The sequence below is a fragment of the Enoplosus armatus genome, chromosome 3 (genome assembly GCF_043641665.1).
Source record: "Enoplosus armatus isolate fEnoArm2 chromosome 3, fEnoArm2.hap1, whole genome shotgun sequence".
Taxonomy (NCBI): domain Eukaryota; kingdom Metazoa; phylum Chordata; class Actinopteri; order Centrarchiformes; family Enoplosidae; genus Enoplosus; species Enoplosus armatus.
Window position 1 is genome coordinate 21,281,418 of NC_092182.1, and position 21,041 is coordinate 21,302,458.

The window sequence follows — 21,041 nt, forward strand, 5'->3', positions numbered from 1 at the left end:
ACTGTTATCTGTTCTGGTCCCCTGTTTCGTCCGCCCCTGTGGTCTCTCCTCGCCATGTCACGTCTTTGGGCAACGCTTCTGTCATCTCCACCCAAACAACGACACATCCGTTTTTTAAATATTTTTATTTTGCCGGCCGTGTGAAATTCCACCGCATGTTTTCCTCCATCAGGGTGGAAATCCTGAATTATGATAAGAAACTTTGTCCCTTAGATTGCATGGTTGCTGTAGCTGATATAGGTTTGCTTTGTTGGGAAATCTGAAAGAGAAGAATGAAAGGGAAGATTTAGAGTCAAAGGTAAACTATTGTAATGTATGAGATGAGGAAGACAAGTGTACAATGAAACGTCAAATAATGGCTGAAAATTAATTTTCACTTGCTGTTTAGTTGCTGCAGTGTAGCATAAATGCCAATAATTCACTGTTTGCTGTATTGTTGCCCTCAATATATGCCTGTATTACCTACACCAGATGGGGGGTTTCAGTAAAGCCCACTGCCCCCTCCCTCCACCTTCTTTTCCTTCAGCTATCAGGCCTCAACTTTCCAGTTGTCTCCCCAGACTGTGTTAGCTGATTCGCTGAGGTGGAGCAGATAAATCCTGACATATCACCACCAGATCTCGGCAGTTGTGGGAGCTGGCCCAGGCAGGAATTTTTCAATTTCATCAAGCCATATATCCACAGTGGCGATGACAATGACAAATGGCGCTTATTCAAATAGCCATGCACTGTACAGCCCCTGTAAACGGTAACCCCATCAGGATAAATTGCTGCTGGCTATCAATTCTGCGTCTTTGCCTTCTCTCCACTTATTGTAACAAAAGGCCCTATTAACCCTCCACAGAAACATAAAGCAAGATTGGAATTAATGTTGCACTGTGTGTTTACATGTAGCTATTCTGATGGGCCTCAACACAGTACGCCATTGTTACTGCAATTCATATTGATTTCAGGTTTCTGTGTTAACAGTAAATAAAATGTCAGCTCTTTTATTCTTCTATGAAGGGAAACATTCCTCACGACTGTTGGTATTAAAAGTAAGGAGTACACAAAGCTCGAAAGCGTGTGACAATGGGCTCGACTCCTTGTTAATGAAGGCCAGACGGAGGGAATGTATCTCTGGTGGCAGACTTGACCGATTCAAACCTCTGCCTGCCAGAGGCAAGACGAGGAAGAGCGTTATGGACGGCACATGAGTAATTTCTGCTGACTCGATTGCTGAAGTCATTATTTACTCCACTTGTATAAATCCAGGGTGTGTCACTGATACAGTAGCGCCAAGCACTTTTATTGGTATTGAGATTAGGAGGAGGCGCACGCTGAGAGACTCACCTGCTTCAGAAAGGAGAGTCAGATGCTCCTTGATTATTTACAATGTGTTTAAACTCTGACTGCAGCCAATGTCAATTCATTGTTTAAATCTATAACATGTTACTAAACAGTAAAAAAAATCTAATTTTCCCAGTGTCCAAGGTGAGCTCTTGAAATCCAGTGTTTTGTCCAAAGCTTAAGGACCAGTGTGTAGGATTTAGGGAGATCTTTATGAAGAATTTGAATATAATAGTCATGATTATGTTTTAATTAGTGTATAACCACCTGAAACAAAGACTTGTTGTGTTTTCGATAGTTTAGAATGAGCCCGCCATATCTACATGAGGAGCAGGTCCTCTTCCATGGAGCCCGCCATGTTTCTACAGCAGCCCAGAACGGACAAACCAAACACTGATTCTAGAGAAGTCCGTAGTGTCATCTAGCGGAGTTCAACCTCGACGCTAATTCTTAAAAACTGGTCCCTTAAAGATATTAAATTTACATCACATAAAACAGCAGATCCAGCTGATATTTGGCCTCATAAATGATTTAAACCAGGGGTTTTAAGTAGTTTAAGTTATTACGAGTACTTTCATTGGTATTTAAAGTAATTTATGACTTGTTTTAAATTCTTAAACTAAATTAAAATATAGTATTTTTTCCCATTTGGATTTTTACAGCCTTTTACTTTGAAGTAATCATTTAATTTTCTAGGAATGAAACAAAATGGGATTAAACCATAGCTGAAAGAATCAGTCGATTCATTGATTAGTTGATCTACACAAAATGATAAGGCAACTATTTTGATTATTGATTCACTGACTAGTCGCTTTTTCCAAAATGCCAAATACTGGCTGCTGGTTTAAGCTGCTTGAATGTGAGGATTTGTTGCTTTTCTTTGTCATGTATGATAGTTAACTGGTTTTCACTGTTGGTCAAATAGAAACAAGCTATTTGAGTAGGTCACCTAAAGCTCTGGGAAAGTACAATGGGCATTTTTCAATGTCTTCTGAAATGTTATGAACAAAACGGTTGATTAATCAAGAAAGTAATCACTAGATGAATTGACTGTGCAGCTCAGTGAGTCAAAGAGGGAAGGTACCTTAAATATGTCAACATGTCAAATTTCACGTGCAGCCACTGACTTCAATGAAATAATGATGAAAATCAAAATGACAATAGAGAAAAAATAAAATAAATGTTTCCCACAAGGTTTTACTGAAGTAGAATTGTAGTTACACTGTTGAACTGCAGGATATGTTCTGTGTTGACAACTGTAACCCCCCCCTCCCCGACATAATTGAGAATCCTGTAATGGTGCATCCTTCTGACTCGCAAACAATACCAACACCCCCTTTCCAAATGAACAACAGCGGCAAATTTACTGAACTCAATGAAGTGTTAAATAATGCTACACATCTGTTGATAAGTAATTATTTTTTACTCTGCTTCCTATCTCTGCATCAATTTGTTTGATTTACAGACACTGAAGGACAAAACATAAAAAAAGAGTATGTTCTTCCTCATTATCACCTACAGTATGTACTTACTTTGTGATTCGAGGCTTTCGCACAGCTCCGTCTTGGCCTCTCCGTTGGGTCTGAGTCCAGCCTTGGGGTTGAACTTGTTGGACATGGTGGCGGCGGTAACCACGGCCTTGAGGCTGCGTGTGCGCTTCGGCACATTCTGCTCGGGGTGGAAGAGAACAACGTAGACCTTCGGCATGTAGAGCAACCCAAGGGACACCGAGGCGCTGAGGCTCACAGAGATGGTCAGCGTGGTTGTTTGGATGTACATCTGCAAACACCAAACATGCACAACACAAACTGTTTCTTTTGCACTGGATTGTACAGATTTTTCTACATGGGCAGAGGCCTGTACAGTACAAGTGACATCTGCTGTGTATCATTCTAATTAGAGCATCCAATGACCCGTTTGTTGGCCAAGCTGTTGTTGAAGTAGTTTCTACTGAGTCCAATAGAGGCTTCCGAACTATATGATGCAAATGATGTTATAAAACTTGTTTTAAATCAGCGTGTCATCTACTTTTACGGTGCGCATGCCAAACCAGCCAAGGCCACCTTGTTTGTTTAATTTTCTGCCATACTAGTTTTAATATGGCCATCACGTCAACCTGAACGCAGATTTGATAACGCCAGTCGATTGGATCCCATTCTGACTCATAACAAGCGGGCCCGTAAAAAAGAAACAAGCTCGTGAAAAATTTTACACATGGTCAAATCCTCTGAATCATAGGGGAGGGTAACTCTGAGTATCACACTCATTCATTCCATTTTAATTGTTTCCAAAGCTGCAGCAAATTAATGAGTCAGGGAGGCATTGAAGAAGAAGGAAAGCTGGTGTAATTTCTGTACATCGTACTACGTTGTGACTGCTTCACTGGCCATCTGAGAGAAATTAAACTTGTAAGTTGTTACTGAAGTAACAATTAAATGATACTGCAGACTTGAATGCATCCAAACAGTATGGCGTTCTCTACAGCAGGAGGTCTCTACCTTTTGTAGACTGAGAAGGGAAGGTGTTGGTGCAGGTACAACCCCAAAAAAAGGTCAAACATTCGGATATTAAAACACACATTAGGCTTTTTATTTGCGCTACCACCTCTGAAAGAACACTCAAGTTCTCTGAAACTCAGTGTTTTTGCTTCTACTCTTTGCTACCTTGTTATTACAGAAATGAGCCAAGTTCACGTCACATGCAAGAGGGAAAAACTGCTCCACAGGACTTTAGGTCACTGTGTGCTCAACCATCGAGCAAGAAAGTGATAATGTACATGGTATCTATTTCTGTACCTGTACATGACAATAATGGTTGAGGCCGAGGGCTCCACCTCTTGTCATGTGTCCCCTACTCAGAGTCCATTTCAGATATAAGGACTTTGAGGGCTACAACACGATGTTGCGGATGCAGGAGACCGTATATTTACTCTAACGTGGGCAGGAGCTGGCAACATCATCATCTCAGGGAACCAATTCTTCTATGAGAATATGAAAGGCTGTTATTACTGGGCTGTACCATGCAGATAAATGCATTGTCCTTTAGCAAACAGCACAGTATTCATCCAAGTTTGGAAATGAATGCATCTCTCATATGTCAGAAACATTTAACTAAAATTGCCACCCATAATCCAAAAGATCAGTAAGCAACAAATTAAATCCTGCTCTGAAGCCTGACGTTCCAGCATCTGGTCTGTATCTCTTGCTATGGGAAAACTATCACTACATGTTTTTCCACTTTAGGTTCCCACACTGCCTCAAGCGGATGCCGTTTTTGTTTGCCTTTTACTTTTAAAGGCTTTTAATAAGGCATACTTTCAGTTCTCGTCTTCTAAAGGTGGTTTACAAAACAGTTGAGTAACCGAAATATTTCTTTAGATTAGAAAAAAAAATCCATAAGGGCTACCTCACATGTGTCTTATATTCTCTGTAGGGTGGGACAGGCAGATTTTCAACATAAAACACTGCTGTGGGCGAGAGTGATCTGAATCTCAGAGGAAACGAGCGGCTGCAGGATGAAAAAAGTGCAGAGTGCATCATCGTTCTTAGGCTGCCATGAGGACTGATTCATAACTGTAATTAAACCACTGTTGACTGAAGTCTTCAATATATGATCTTAACGTGTGCTCATGATATAAGGCTCAACTACAACAGGCTCTCATTCAAGCTATTAATATTAATATTAATATAAGTATCTCTTCTTGCCTGGGTGAGTGTTCATCGGCTACTGAGTGACCCCCCCCCCGTACATCTCTGTTGGTTTTTCATCAAAGCAGAGTAACATTTAGCTCCCCAGATGTGACCTCTGCTTGAATATCTTGTTTGTTTTTATTATTTGTGACTCTCCGCGGCGCTTCCCCTCCAGACTGGCTGCATCTCATCTCAGCCAGTCCTGGTTCCATGTGGGACCGCTGGCTGGAGAGAACAATGGAAGAATGGAGGCTGTATGATAGAGGGACAGCTGCAGTGGTCCCCTCCCAGCTGTAGGGAGTGTTAACCAGTGAACTGCTCTGGGCTCGGTTCACTGCTGCCTCAGGGACGGACTGTTGTACCCAAGCTGTTACTCACATAAACAGACAAAAAGTTCAGCTGCCTTTCAACCAAGAATAGCTCTCTTCAAAGCCGTCCTTGCGGTCAATTAGTACATACAGTAAAACTGGAGTTAATTAACCAGAATTTAAAACAGGGCTCGGGGGATAGAGCTGAAATTAGTATCAAGATATTTAAAAAAATACTTCAATATATACATCACAATATGATAGAAATGTATGCAAAATTAGTTCACGTTCAAGTACATTTCCAATTCCAACTTCAAAAAGTACAGGCTGCAACTAATGGCTATTTCATCATCAATTAATCCGCAGATTATTTTGTCAATTAATTGTCTGTAAAACATCAGAAAACTGTGAAAAAGACTTCCAGAGACCAAGCTGACATCTCCAACTGTCAAAAACTCAAAATATCCAATTTACAATGATATGAAGCAGAGAAAGGTAGATCTAAATCTCACATTGGAGAAGCTAAAACCAAATATGAATGGAGTTTTTGTTAAAATAATAGTGGCTGATTCATTTCTGTCATTTGACTAAACTATTAATGAACCACTTGTTTCAGCTTTGGTTGAAAATAATATTGTAAGCTTTACGACATGTTAAACAACAGCACAATTAGACTGACTAATACTGGATTTTTGAGGTTGATTCTAGTATTAATATCGGAGATTTCGAACTAATAACAACAAGACAGGCTGAGCGTGTTTTTTTACAGTTGAAAACAGATAAAAGAGATTTCCGGTGGAAAAACGATGTAACGACACTGCTTCTAAATGATCTAAAACGCATCTTTGGTATTTGCTGTTATTTATCAGCTGACATATATGCTACTACAATGTATCTGCAATAAGCTAATCTTGTCTGGCATATCAACCCTGTTAATCTACCAGTCTACCTCAATACACAATTATGACCATATTATCACAGTACGATTCCACCAGGAGTCTTTTTATGATCATATGTAATTATAGCAAAGCCCTTATTTTAAATCTGCATTTTTCTGTCTGCACAACACGAGGAGCTACTGGATTAAAAAAACAAAAAAAACAAAAAAAAAACCTCCAACTGTCCTGCTTCATGGTGCTACCATGTGTTTGCTTACAAATGGAGTCCTGTTTTCAGTGTCAGACCAACTCCAGTGTTCAATCCATTAATTTGTTTCCTCTGATTGCAGTGCACCTGAGCATGCACAGACCTGAGCATGCACAGACCTGAGCATGCACAGACCGGAGCTCATAAAGGCGAGTTGCTGTAGATTTCACACACCTATCATCACATTGCCATCAGCAGATCTCGCCTGAGGCACAACATGGCACAGGAGAAGCGGCGTATGGCACCATTAATGACTGAACTAGATGCGAGGAAAACAACGAGGATCTATCCGTACATATATGATGAGAGGAGTTTAAAAAAATCACCGCCTACAGAGAACGCAACACAACGGAGTGAGAACTTCTGTGTAACTGATAACGTAAGATTAATTTGAGGCTTTTTTTTAACCAGGGACTCTGGAGAGCTTCTGCTTCAGGATGCAAACTATCAAATTCATTTAAACTGCGTAATTCCCACTCTGCATTAAGCTGCTGCGTTATTTCTCAGCATGCTATGGAAATGTTCAGCAGAGGGGCTTGCTGCATGAGGATTCACTATAATTGCACTCTAATTAAGCCAATAAACAAATAGAAGCCTTAGGGGACACAATAATATAGCTTCATTGGGAGAATGTCGTTTATAAAGATCGCAGTCTTTTGGTCTTGATTAGCTTCAACCCCTGTTCACCCATTATTGGAGGTCAACAGCAAAGCCCCAGATGACTGCCGTGCTGTAGGCCTAATGAACACAACAACTGCTCTCTGACGTCCAAGATGATGCTCGGCTCTTTTCTGCAGCATCAATCTTCATTATGTATTATTGGGCCTGCGGGGCATTATTGTGAATAATGCTGTTTATCTTTGTACTGAAAGGAGACAAAGAGAGAAATGGAAAGGACCGGGGGTGGTGGTGGTGGTGGTGTTAACAGGTAGCAGGGAAGAACACTGAGCCGGCACAGTCGCAGCGAGCACACTCCTGTCTGACATCTGGTCTCGTTGAACTCACTGCAACTCCCACTCTTTGTCTGACTAGTGCACTAACAGCAGTTTTTTGTCGTCGAGTTGACAGTGCCAATAGTGTGATGGAGACTTCATAGTGAAATAAACAACACCACTCAATTCATCAGTCCATTCATGCACTGTAATGGCAGGGCCCTCTTCGTGTGGGCCGATTGAATTTGAACTAAGCCCATTGTGCTGAAGCATCATTCCCAAGCGTGCTATTGTCCGACGCCTCTCCTCCTGCCTCTGTCTTTGAGACACCCGCTGATTTAGACTGTTTCTCCAGGTAAGCAGGTGTCACTTCTATTCCTGCAGCTAGCATAAAGCTCAGTGATCACGCTCCATAGATAGACCAGATGTCCCAGTTTGAATGATAGAGAAAGCCTCCCATGGCATTCGTTACATTTATCCTGGCAGCAGATGACAAATAAATGACTGTGCTTGTAATGCTGAGGCAGAGGCCCGCTGTAAACTGGTGATGAGCACATAGGCGGCTAGATAAGGTAAATCAAGACCCGGAGGAAGTGGAGCATTTAATTGCTCTGAAAGACGTGTCAACGTGGGCTGTGCAGCTTTGTGGGGCCTGTCATTTACAGTACGATGATTATGAGGTGTGTTTGCTTTGACATGTTAATTCCTTAAATAAGAACATTGTTTATGTAACAGCTCAGATAATCAGTCACAGGATTTTTTTTTGTTTTTTTTTGTGTTTTTACATGATGCCTGGCACAGCAAAACTGGTTACTTTAATGTAAAAGCCAACAAGTTCTCAGAATTAACTAACAAAATATGCTATTTTTAACAGCCCTTCAGAACGATGCATATAAGCGCTCGCCAGGTTGACATCAGTTTTATGATCCGGCAATGCTAAGGATAAGGTTTGGTTAGGTTTGGGCACAACACGACTTGGTTAGGGAAAGCTCATGGCTTGGGTTAAGGTGACAACTTTGTTAAGGTTAGGGGACCTTTGTTGTTCTGGTTACAATGATGACTACTCGGTTAAAGGACAATCGTGGTCATGGTTAAAAGAAACCGACAATTTCTTTCAGTAGGAAATGGGAATCTCGGCCTCCCGTTTTGTTGACCCACCCGACCTCCTCCCTCTGCGGACTTTTATGACTCACACTACGTCCTCCTTTGAACGCAAGCATGTGTTGTTTTTGGGGACTTGCTGAAATGACCAATGCTGTCTTTTTTTTCTTGGGAAGACTCTTGGGAGTCTCTTAAAAGCAGTCTACAATAACAAAATAACTTAGTGCTGCATGGTAAATTAGGTTTTTTTTCCAACTCAACACTCGAAGGCCCTTTTGGTTATGTATTAAATATGATTATTCTCCCTCAAATGAGGAAAGAATAAAAAAATGTAGGACATTTCCCTGAAGCAAGATTTCCATTTTGTCTTCTGTCTCATGTCTTACCTTAACAATGCTCAGGGCAATGGGAGAAGTTTTCCAAATGATAAAAGTGGAACTATCTTCCAGCCATTGTGTGTACAGTTTTCTACAGGAAATAATAATTAATGAGTGACTAATATAATTTCGAGGGGGAAAAAAAACAGTGTCTTATGGGTAAGAGAAGTTTTTCAGGGTTTTTGAATTAAATTCATCTGTTGTATAGAAGAAGAAGAAACCAAAAGTAGGACTTACCCTTCAAAGATTTTTTCAGTTCTATTTTACTATTCAAAGCCATGCTAGCTAATGGATTACCTCATCCTCCAAAAAGCTGTTCAATCTCTCTGTGATTGTTTAATTCTCTTTCATCTTCAGAGAGAGGAGATGGAATGATTAAACAAAGAACCCGCTGATATCCATGGCTGCTGTTGACATGTGACTTAAGATGTGCAACACTCACATTAAAAAATTATGTTGATTTTGCACTAGGACTGCTTTTTCTTTACTGTGTGCGTGATGATGGCTGACATTTCAGTACATTTTCCTGAATATATTTCAATGAATGTAACACATAACAAGCAACATCTATTGAGCTCAGCAGTCCTCTCGCTGTTTTCAACAAGTCGATGCTGTTGCTCAGTTTTAGTGTTAACGTCAGTAGATTTATGGGGTAAGAGGAAGCCATATGCAGATTCACAGTAGTTTAGACTTTGTGGTGTGAACACAACATGCAGCATATGAAAATAAGTCATTGTGCTGCAGGTCACATACTGCATTATTAATGTGATTCAATTGGCTGCAGTCATATGCACATTTTTAGCGCTGCTGTGGACTATAGAAATTATTTTGGGATGCTGAGCGTGACACAATGCACACGCTCTGTCTCTCAAGAACGTTTTTCCACCAAGGTAACTATCACAGCCAGTTTTCCAAGCCGGCATTTTGATGCATTGTTTTGTTAAATCCCAAAGGGAAGGAGGTAAGGATTAATTTGTTGCATCTGTCAGACCCATGCTGGCACCGCTGATAGTGTCCATGCCAGTATGAGGCTTTTCCCTCACCACTGTCCTCTCTTGTAGCCACTGAGCCCCTTTTGTTGCACTGCCAAAAGACCTCTTTCAACTGGATCTACACATTTCTACTGTGCCATTGTTGTACCCCTTTGGCTTTGTACCCAGACTGTCTCCACTGAATGTGAGTTCCAAGCCCAGCCTCCATTTCCATGTCCCTTTTGGATCCCTCTTGACCTGTAGCCTCCCAGTGCTCCCACTGGATGTGATCCAGGTCCTCGGTTCACAAGGTCAGGCACATTGATTTGACATGGGAATACGAGTGTGAGCTTGTGTGTGTGTAAACAGCTCATGGGTCTCTAATGCACTGCGGCATACAGCCGTCACATATATGTGAGTCATAGACTTGCGTGCTGCCTGCAGAGTTATTAGTGAATGCACTCGTAAAACTGTGTCCACACTTCGTTGGTTGTTAGTATATTTGAAATATGAGGCTTCCACATGACAACCCATTTTTAGTTGTTGTTTTGGCTGCTGAGTTCTGTTAACTTCATTTCCAAAATTGCTCTTGTCAAAAAATACAGGCAGAGTGGAATATATTAATAAGAAAACAGTGGCGAGCCGGGTGGGACTGAGGTACACATTTAAAGATTGCTGAACTGCAGTTTAAAGAAGTTGACTAGTGTGCAGTAAGTCCGGCATTCAAATTTTCACTTGAAAGTAAAGTATTAATGTGTATTTAGCACTAATTAAAGTATCAAAGTAAAAGTACTCATTAAGCACAACAGCCCATGCCAAAGACAAGAAGACATTCCTGAGTTTTAAGGGGGCGCAAGCCAAAAAGGTGAGAAGTGCTGGTTTTATCTCTAACAGTGCATCATATTTTACTTATTAATCATATTAGTCTGCAAATTTAATAATTAACTATAGATGTTAGATAAATGTAGTGGAGTCAAAAGTACATTTATCTCTGAAATGTATTATGGTAGAAGTATAAAGTAACACAAAATTGTACTTCATTACCGTACTTGAGAAGATACTTAATTGTATCCACCAATGCTAAAATTTAGTTTTTGTTTGTTTGTTTTTTTTATCTGCACCTGCACACTCCAAACATTCTTGTGAACAAACCAAGAAGAAATAAGCAAAGAGCAAACATAGAAATAAAAAAGGTAAGCCAATACATTTGGTATTAAAGAAGAATTTCTGTGTAGCTGCTAAGATTTACAAAAAAAGAAAAAAAGCTGTGTGACAAAAGAAAAACAAATTGCACTTCAGGAATAGTTGTAAGCTTACCTTTTCTGTGGACTGTGAAGTGCCAAAGAAGATTGGGATGAACGCTAGCCAAATAATGCAGGTGGTATACATGGTAAAACCAATGGGTTTGGCCTCATTGAAGGTCTCCGGCACTCCTCTGGTTTTAATGGCGTAGACTGTACAGGTGACCATGAGAAGCATGCTGTAGCCCAGCAGGCAGATCAGAGAGAGGTCAGAGATGTCACACTTGAGAACACCACGAGCCAGTGTCGGGTTAGACGTCCGCTGATCCTCATAGTCAATGATGGCCTTGGAGGGATCCACGCCAAACCAGATGCACACCCCGAGTAGCTGCACCGAGGCCAGGGTGAACGTGATGACTAGCTGCGAGGCTGGAGAAATGAACCTGGGTGCACTGACAGACATGGTGCCCTGCTCAAAGATGCGGTAAATACGATTGGTTTTGGTGAGCAGGGCAGCATAACTGATGCTCATGCCCAGACCCAAGAAGATCCTCCGGAGGGAACAAATTCCTACATCGGGGGTAGAAATCATCAGGAACGTTGTGGCATAACAGAGGAAGATGCCAGTTAGCAGCACATAGCTCAGCTCTCGGCCTGATGCTTTCACGATGGGAGTGTCGTTGTAGCGGATGAATGTGACCACGACAAACACAGTGGCCATGATGCCAACGACTGCAATGAGCACAGGGATGACCGCCCACGGAGAGCTCCACTCCAGCTTAACAATGGGGATTGGAACGCAGCCCGTGTGATTCTGGTTGGGCCGCAAATCAAACCGACACATCTTACAGGTGTAGGTGTCTGCCTGGTACTGATAGCCATCGCAGCGCTCGCAGTGCCAACAGCAAGGGATGCCCTTCACGATCTTCTTGCGCTCGCCGGGCTGACAGGGATGACTGCAGATTGAGGAAGGGATCTGACGGACACCGCCGGGCCACTGCATCGTACGAACCTGCGAAGGACACAGACAGACATGAATAGACACAGCGAGAGAAAGAGAGAGACAAAGACAGAGGAGAGGAGATTTGTAGTTAACTGCCCTGTCCCCGTCATATGGTGGCATGTAGAAGTAGTGATGCTTTATTGATCCAAAAAGATCCCCAGCAGCCCTGGAGGTCAAGGACAATCTAGACGGTGGTTAGTTGCTGTTTGGGTGTTTGAACCTGGCCTGCAGTACTACTCTGTGTGCTCCCATGCTACCTGGTTTTATTTATTTATTTATTGGTTGGGGGGTAGGAAAGGGCAAACTAGGGGTCAAATGAAGCATAGATTCAGCAAAATCTACCAGTGGGAGGTCAAATGATCTGAAGAGCAAGACATGAGAGAAAAGGGGAGACCTATTGTTTACTCTACAGGGAACTGACACAGTTTTTTCTCTTTTTTTTTGCTTTTTTTTTGCTTTGGTAAATACTTTGTGTTAAAAAAAAAATCAATACTCAGCTGTCTACAATCAGAGATAAATTCTGTTTCAGGATACTACTCTCCTTTGTGGATATTCCCCTTGTACAAGCATCCTTGTAAAGATAAATTACATTCGTCATTTCAAACGGATCTGCTCTCTTTAATGTTATGTTATCAATTTTATTCAATTGTGGCTGTTCATCCAAAGCCGGTAAATTTGTCTCTAAATGTGCATTTAATTAAGAACTCAAAGAAGACTAATTAAATACAACCGGCTTAAGAGTCAGAACTGGCATGTTTACAGTAGGTGCCCACCAAAAACCTCGCCTTTTTTCTTTTTTCCTGCATGTTGTTAAAAGAGGTAAAGGAGGCAAAGCTCCTCTCAAGCTGCTTCATGTGTTCAATTGTACTCTCTTTTGCCTGCCCAAGGCCTCCTCTTCATTTTGTCAAAACATAATTTGTTTGGTTCCTTTATGTAATTTACTGTTATAATACCGTTACTTCATCACACCCCCTGCTCGCAGTATTGTTTTTGGAGTTCAGTGATACCGTCTGGAGAGATATTAAATATGTCTGTCCTTAAGCTCTCATGGCTTTCTTTTCATCACAGTCCGCCCTGTTAATCATTTAAAGCGCCCTCTGGATATTTACACCTTTGAAGATGGCACTAAGCGCTATCAAATGGTTTGGGAGGAGTTGGTGAGCAAACACATAGTTGCAGAGCTGGAGAGCTGCAGAAAACATTTTTCAACAACTTTTCAGAGAAGGATTTTTATTCACATAAACATAACACTTGTAGGCTGAATGTCGTCAATCCGTTTGTGCAGACATGTGCGTGTGTGTGTGTGTGTGTGTGTGTGTGTGCATGCAATAGAAATGGAAATGCTCACGTTGAGATGGAGTTGATCCGTCCAGTGGCCAATTATTTTGTATTCGGCCGTTCGGTTTCTGATCTGGTATTGGTAGATCTCGTAGCGTCCAGGGGCGTCTCCATTTTCATTGAAGAGCACTGGGTTGCCAGCTATGCCTTAATGAGAGAACAATCATCATTTAGTGCACATCATTTAGTTCATTTCTGTTTAGCGAGCATGAATGTGTGAAAGCAAACTAATGTATTGTCATTGTTAGTACAGTTATTACAGAAACCAAAATGATGCTTGTGATTCTGAAACATTTAGGTTTTTTTTATTTTTCACCACCCGGATCTCTGATTTGTTCAGCAATTCAAATAAGTCAGGTGTTTTTCTCATTAATAAACAGTCATCATATGTGTTTTAACATATTTTAGCTAGTTCTTTAATGTAGTTTTTATTTCACTCTTTCACTTCTATTACTGTTATTAGAGCTTTTAAATCTATTTTTTGCAATTTTATTGCATTGCCATTATTTTCATTTTCCTGCGTGCATTGGTCCTGTCTCATTATCACCTTGTCAGTCATCTGTGAAGCACTTTGAACTGCACTCACCTGTATGAAAGGAGCTATACAAATTAAGTCTGACTGAGTGATTGATTACAGGTTGTTGTAAGTTGACTAGCAAACACATCAATTCTTAAAATTACCTTTGTAAAAAAAAAATCATCGTATAAAAATGTGAACTGCTCACAGTAACCGCAACCACAGCTTCAGTGTTGACTGAAAATTATGTCAGCAGGACATCAATTGCCACTGATTGGATAAAGCGAAACAAAACGCCCCCCCCCCCAAAAAAAAACATCCGAATCTGAAGTAATCAAGTGAAACGAAGAGGCAATTCAGTCCAATTATCAGACTAGATCTAATCAATATTGTAGAAAAAACTCATTATAAAAAGTTGGCATTGAAAGTTCAAAGATGACATATAGATGCACATATGCAGAATAGCTGCCTTTAGCAACCAGCTTTGTCTTGCTGGCTACTGAGCAAAGTCCACGAAGCTGTTGGGTATTGTGCTTGTGAAGATCTTTGGACAGTGACAAACTGACTTTGAGCAGCTGGATATCCACAGGAGGTCCAGAGGTTGACAACTGACCTCCTCCTGACCTCATACACACTTTTTTCACCACTCACGCCGTCTCCCCGACGTGTTTTCTGCTTCATCATCGTGATAACAATGTATTCCTGTGTGCCGTGTTAAGGCGAGCTGTAATGATGTGTCACAAAGAAAGCGCACCAAAGATTCCTCAGTAAGCTCCCCAATGGAAACTAGACGAGCCACACTCGCAGTCCAACGATCCGTTTAATCATGGTGGAACGTGGAAAGGTTCCCCTTAGAGGGAGAACGGGGGAACTTCATGTCTAATTGCTTTTCACATCAACTTCTCCAATCGTATACACTTTCAAGCACTGATGAAAGCTGTAAGCCTCTGCCTTTTTCTTTCTCTTATTATTAAGTCCTCCAAAACACAATGTGCATCCCAGTTAAGAACAAAAAGGTAAACATGGCCAATTGCTGCTGATAGATTTTTGCTGAGTTTTGGTTTTTTTTCTGTTTTCTTTCTTGCTCTTTGTTTCGATGCTGGAAGACGCAGCGCCTTAATCCACATCTCGATGAGTCAGCCCTGCTGGATTACGGCATTACCGTTTTACTCAGCCTTGCCTCTGTGACAATGCCGCCCACATCACGAAGCAGTTAGTGATCACGGGAGGATTACAGTGACTTTATGAAGCAGGAGGCATTATGTTTATATCAACATATTAAGCGCATCAACACTATTGGTAAGCTGTGATATTTTCTATCAAAGATTGCTATCGTACCAAGCTTTTTTTTTTCTTATTTTCCTCCAATTTCCTAAGCTTTTTAAGAGCACTTTGAAGCTGTATGCCTTCAACTGTCACGGTTGGGGTTATGTGCTCGAGCCTGTAAGTGCTCACATGGACACCACTGTCACTGAAAGAGGAAAATGGGCCCTGAATGCCACACTGGTGGTTTCGAGAGAATAACGCAGCAACACTACCAGCACAACACTGCTGATACTGATTATATTTCACAGCTTTATGGGTCTTTTGGTCGTGCTTGCTTTTCAAATTAAGACCTTCAAAATAAGACAGCTCGCTTACCGTGGCTTTGAGCTACAGTAAATTTGCTTCTTTGTGTACATACTACACCTGTTACTACTTCTCGTTTTTCACACACACACACACACACACACACACACACACACACACACACACACACACACACCCATTTAAGTCTGACAAAGCCACATGCAAGCAATTACAATTAGAGGTTGACCCGTGTGTGTGTGTGTGTGTGTGTGTGTGTATTTGCCTGATACTAACTGACATTCAAGATATGAGCCTGTTTTACTCCTGATGATGAAAGATATAATAAGGTAGGTTTTGTATTAAAAGACCTGTTTATCAATTTGGGAGTGACAGCAAGTTCAGTCCTGTGTTTTTAAATTTTGGTGGCAAGGTGACCCTTTTGGTTTGATCATAAATTGTGCCTTTAATGTTGTTATTCACAAATGTGTTACATATTGAAGACTGTCTTACATCAGCTGTCAGCAGCAATAACCACCACAATTTGAACCCAGGACTGTTGGAAAAGGAGGTGATTTCTGGGAGGCGCAGCTCAAAAACACAATATGCGCTCACTGAATATTTTTCCATAGAAAAACTGTATGTATTACCATTGAAAGCATCTTTACCAATCAGGTGTTTCCCAGCTGACACCAAAGTATCGTGATTCATATTCATTTATCTTAATGAAGCAGAATCAAACAGTTTTCTGTTAAGACCGCCGAATAAATACAGTAGTTCCCTTTAATACAAATTTAACAGTTTGACATGGGAAGCAACCAGATGGTTTGGTGTGCTGGCACAGCATGCATACCACATCTCCAGTGTTATGCATTATGGTAAAACAAATGTAAGAGAAAAGTCTGGCTTCTTAGTCGACACATTAAGGCACTATGGGGAAATACTGCCCGGGGTCCCTGTCATTCTACAGGAGGCAGTAGTGTGTCCTCTTCATTAAGACTGAATAGAGTGCTGCATTTTGGGGCAGTATGGCCAATGTTTGAGTTGCAGATGAGGAATTAGGCCTGTCATGTGGCACAAACTGCTTGTCTAAACAGTCCTCTCACTAGTCAGGGGCATAATGAGTTCCACAGAGGCCTCTGCCACCGCTGCATTGTGCTGTGCGTTAATGTGACGAGGGTAGCCTGAGGTCACACATGTGTGAACCGCAGGCTACTCGTTCGCTCATTGCTTTGTGTGCTCTCAAAGAAACGTTGGGCTTAATGGAGTGCTTGTAATTATATGTAATATCTAATGACTGGTATTGCTCCCCCCTCCCTCTTCCACCGCACATACACACCTTAAGAATTACTCAAGTACGATCATTAATCCAACATGTGCTTGTTCTGCATGGATGCACAACCGGGACACCTTGGTGAATGGCAGCACAGATCTCTGCCCTCTACACCGGTCATTAACTCTAAACGACCTGTACGCAGGCAAGTCATGCAGAATTTACCACAGATCCACTTCAAGTGTTTGTGTGTGTGTGTGTCTTTCCTGCATCTCCGTCACCGTCATGACATTTACATGATTGCTCAATAATAGTATATAACTGTACTATAAATCTCTAAATGGGGTTTAAATCTTGTAAGCATACAAGTGGCATGCTTTTAAAATGCTTAAATAGCTTCAATCTGTCAAAAGGTTCATTCAAATAACGACAATGCGTTTTTGTTTTGGGGCTTCAAAGGAGAGAATATGGATACCATAAATTCTCACATAAACGCTGTCATTAAAATAATGTCAAGTCTTGAGCAATGAACAAATAAAGGACACGTAAAAAACACTGAGGAGCGTAATTTATGAAATAATTGCAACTGGCCGTGGCCTGAGCATTACCATAAATTCAAAGCTGTCCTGGAACGTGATGGATGACCATGATGATGGAGTCGCAGGAAGGATTTTAATGTGAAACATCAATGCAGGAAGAGTTGTGTGAAATGGACATTATCCTTTCACATACACGTGGTGTAACAGTAGCAGAAGTAGAGATTAAGTCAGCAAACTGACTTAGTAATGTCAGTTACACAACAATATCTAAAGTTAGCTCACATTAGTCACCTCTGGTCACACCAGAGCAAATAAGGAAGTACCCATATTGAAGGGTGCTTTTGAATTCAGCTCCTCAACTTTTCTAAGAGGAGGATTTTGCTATTTCTTCTCTCAAAAGTTACAGTCTCGCTTTAATAGCATTTTAAAATGGGAGCAGGGCCACAAAAAAGCGAGATTCCTAATTAAAATATGATAAGATACATTAGGAAAACTGGAAAATTTGAAATAAAAGCCTGTATCAATATTTCTTGTTGTTGCACAGCTTATAGTATGTGTACAACAGGTTTTGGGATGTTCCCTTATGGTAACAAAAGTAGATACCGCACTATGATGAATAAGCTTTATATTTGGAGTTGCCTATTCTCATCAAGCTAAGATGCCGACAGTCAGATTTTTATGAGTAACAGGGCTCAGTGTCATACAGGTGAAAGAAAAACAGACATTTTGCATTATGCAAAAACATGTATATACTATACTATACTAGTACCTTTTGAATTGCACAACAAGGAAAACTTCCTTGAGAAGAGATTCTGCAGCTGTGCATCGATGGAAAACACTTATTCCACACCCATAACTGCTGTCCCCGGTGAGAACGACGGCATAAAGGCCACTGCTTTTTAGTCTGCGGCACAGCAAAAACACTTTTCCCTGATGTGATAGCAAGAGACATGAAACACTGGTGGGAAGCTTCATTCAATCGTGGCTTATTGAAGTCTGAACAACTCTTAGATGCATCGAATGCAGAGGTGGGAACAAGCAAGAAGGAAGTGAGTGCAGTGCATAAAGATGGACTGGAGGTGTTTGATTCTTCTGCTTTGTCGGCCTCATCTCCGGGTGTTACTGAATGAGCCAGCACTTGATAAGTTGGTAATGCAGAATAAATAAACAGCTTGAGCTCTTGAGAAAGCACACACATACGCCCAGAATATAGTGAAAATTTCCCAGCCAAGCAAATACTTTTGTCAGATTTTTCTTTTCTAAAAGGTTATCTGTCATCAGCAAGCTTACTGTGTCCCCTGTTGAGACCCTGACAGCCCACTGAGATATCATAGATAAATGGTTTTGTGAGCATGCCAGAAGTATGGCCACTATGAGTGCCTTTGGTTTTTAAGAATCGCTTTGACATCTGACCTTTATCAGCTGAGTTTCATTACATATGCAACCTAAGACATATAATACATTTGCCAGGGGTGTGGTCTTACTGGACTCTTCAGAGCTGTGCAGCTCTGCAGAGGGAGAAATGTGAATTATTTTCAGCAGATGTCCATGAAACTGCTGACAATAAACAGAAATGTGTAACAATACATTCTTGCTGGCTCAGCCTCAAGAATGATTCATCACAACAACAAAAAAATGACCTACTTTTACACACATTTCTGGCAATTGCTATTTGTTTGTAAGAAAATGGGGGATGACTGCTGTGTGTTTACTGGTGCGTAACATACTAATATCACAACGCAGAGATAAATATTGTCTTTGAAAATATAATACACATTTTAGCAAGACCACTCTCAGTTAGGTTGTTTTATGTATCTGGACAAGTTCAATATACTGCTGTGTGCTGATGCAATTAGATGGAGTGTAGTGTAACCTCAAAGCAACCCTTCAGGTCAGATGGTGTTGTAACATTAATACAGTTTGCCTGGTAAGAACAAAATTCATCTCATAAGGATCTACTGCACTGGAGCTTCATGCCCCTTCTTACAGGCTAAGAACTTTGAAGCCACTTTATAAAAAGCACTGTGCAGTCCTCACTGTGCAAACAATCTATTTAAAAAACATTGATTTGACTTATATGGATGCAATTCCAATCTACACACTTAAATAAGATGTTTATTCACGTTGTTGCACATGATATTAAACATGTCCTATCTACCTGGTTCTCATGTAATATCTGTATGTTTTACTAGTTGGGATATTTTAGAGATTGTGCACTAACTTTATGTCATCTTTATGTCAATATTTTGATTTTGTTGGTCCAAAACTTCAAACATTCCTTACGGACGAAACAAACATCAGTGCAAAAAGGGAGGATTAAAAGCTGCCATGTTTTCCCATAGAGGTTGCATTTAAAACTCCAACTCTGAACTTGGTGCCAGGCTCAGTAGTGTCAAAAAATTATATACAGATGGAATAAAACATTACTTACAATATATGCAAATTGAAAACTAGAATTTTAATTTGTAAACAATTACATAAACCTTATCTAGACACAGACTATCTATATAGAAGTTTTGTCTGGGAAAAAACACAGAAGCTTTTTTACAACAGACCATTAGAACCACCAAACCCAACACATTGCCTGTTGTGAACAGCATAAGTTGTTTTTCTCCCACAAGTTATTGGATTCTGAGCAGCTCAGCTGGTGCAGTTGGGGGTTATGGGCATCTTAATGGTTGTTGTTGAAGGAGACTGTTTACTTTTTCCACCTGGTTTCCCATCAAGGAGTCTACTCAGAGACTTTACATTGATAAACTCAAGTTAATCAGGGCTGAATAAATGTTGAGACATTGGCGCCATGCCCTAGCCGAAAAGACAAATTCATATTACCCACACCAGAAGGCAGATTGGTTGCTACAGTAAGAACCTCTAAAAGGGAAGTAACCCCAAAAGAAGCTAACTAATACCCAACGTTTGGTTGTTATAGTGAGAACAGAAATAAAGAGATAATATATATTTGTACATTGTTGTTGTTACATTGCACATTACTATCACTAGCCTGATAATCAGACTGAACTGACATTTTGTTTTACTATCCATTTAGGTGAAGTATCTGTCCCACTGGCGTCAGTCGACACAGAAGCTGCAGTAGAGGTAACAAGGAGCAGTTAACTTAAGGTTTTTCAGGACGATCAAACAGATGTGTCAATGTTGTTTTTTCTGTAAGTTGACTTAAACAACCTGGATAGCTACATGGATCTCATACACGCTTATCACCATTTTTATGGTAAGAAACGGGCCGATTGCTTCAAGACTTTGCTGCAATGTAACTTCTCCGGTCTCTCTTTCTTCATCTCTTGTTAAATGTACTCTCAATACACTACACTACCACAGAAAACAGTAATGTATGTCATAACCTGAACACTGATAATGTACGAAAGCATTTATTAACAGTGGCATACTCTCAATACACTACACTACCACAGAAAACAGTAATGTATGTCATAACCTGAACACTGATAATGTACGAAAGCATTTATTAACAGTGGCATCCTCTCTGAAAGCCTGCAAAAATCACCTATAAAATTTTTTTGAGGGATTTTCTTTTACTTCTCAGATATGAATTAAACACTGAATTGACATTTTGCCAATGCAACAAGTAGATATTAGAATGACAAATTAGCTTGAAGAGCAAGAGTTCAAATGAATAATTTATCTGTACAAACACTGCATACTCAAGTCTCTGAGAGAGAATTTTAATTGTCTTAA

The 21,041-nt window shown here is 40.6% G+C and overlaps 1 protein-coding gene across 2 annotated transcripts in view; it reads right to left on the reverse strand.

The window, feature by feature from the left end:
* Positions 1–209: 209 nt before the first annotated feature.
* Positions 210–21,041, reverse strand: part of LOC139283499 (metabotropic glutamate receptor 4-like) — a 117,948-nt gene continuing 97,116 nt past the window's right edge. For both annotated transcript variants that reach the window (XM_070903529.1, XM_070903528.1), the window contains 4 exons: positions 13,446–13,582; positions 11,171–12,106; positions 2,862–3,108; positions 210–259 (listed from right to left, as the gene is read on the reverse strand). In XM_070903529.1, coding sequence (XP_070759630.1) covers positions 210–259; positions 2,862–3,108; positions 11,171–12,106; positions 13,446–13,582 — 1,370 coding nt within the window. The remainder of the gene's footprint in view (positions 260–2,861; positions 3,109–11,170; positions 12,107–13,445; positions 13,583–21,041) is intronic.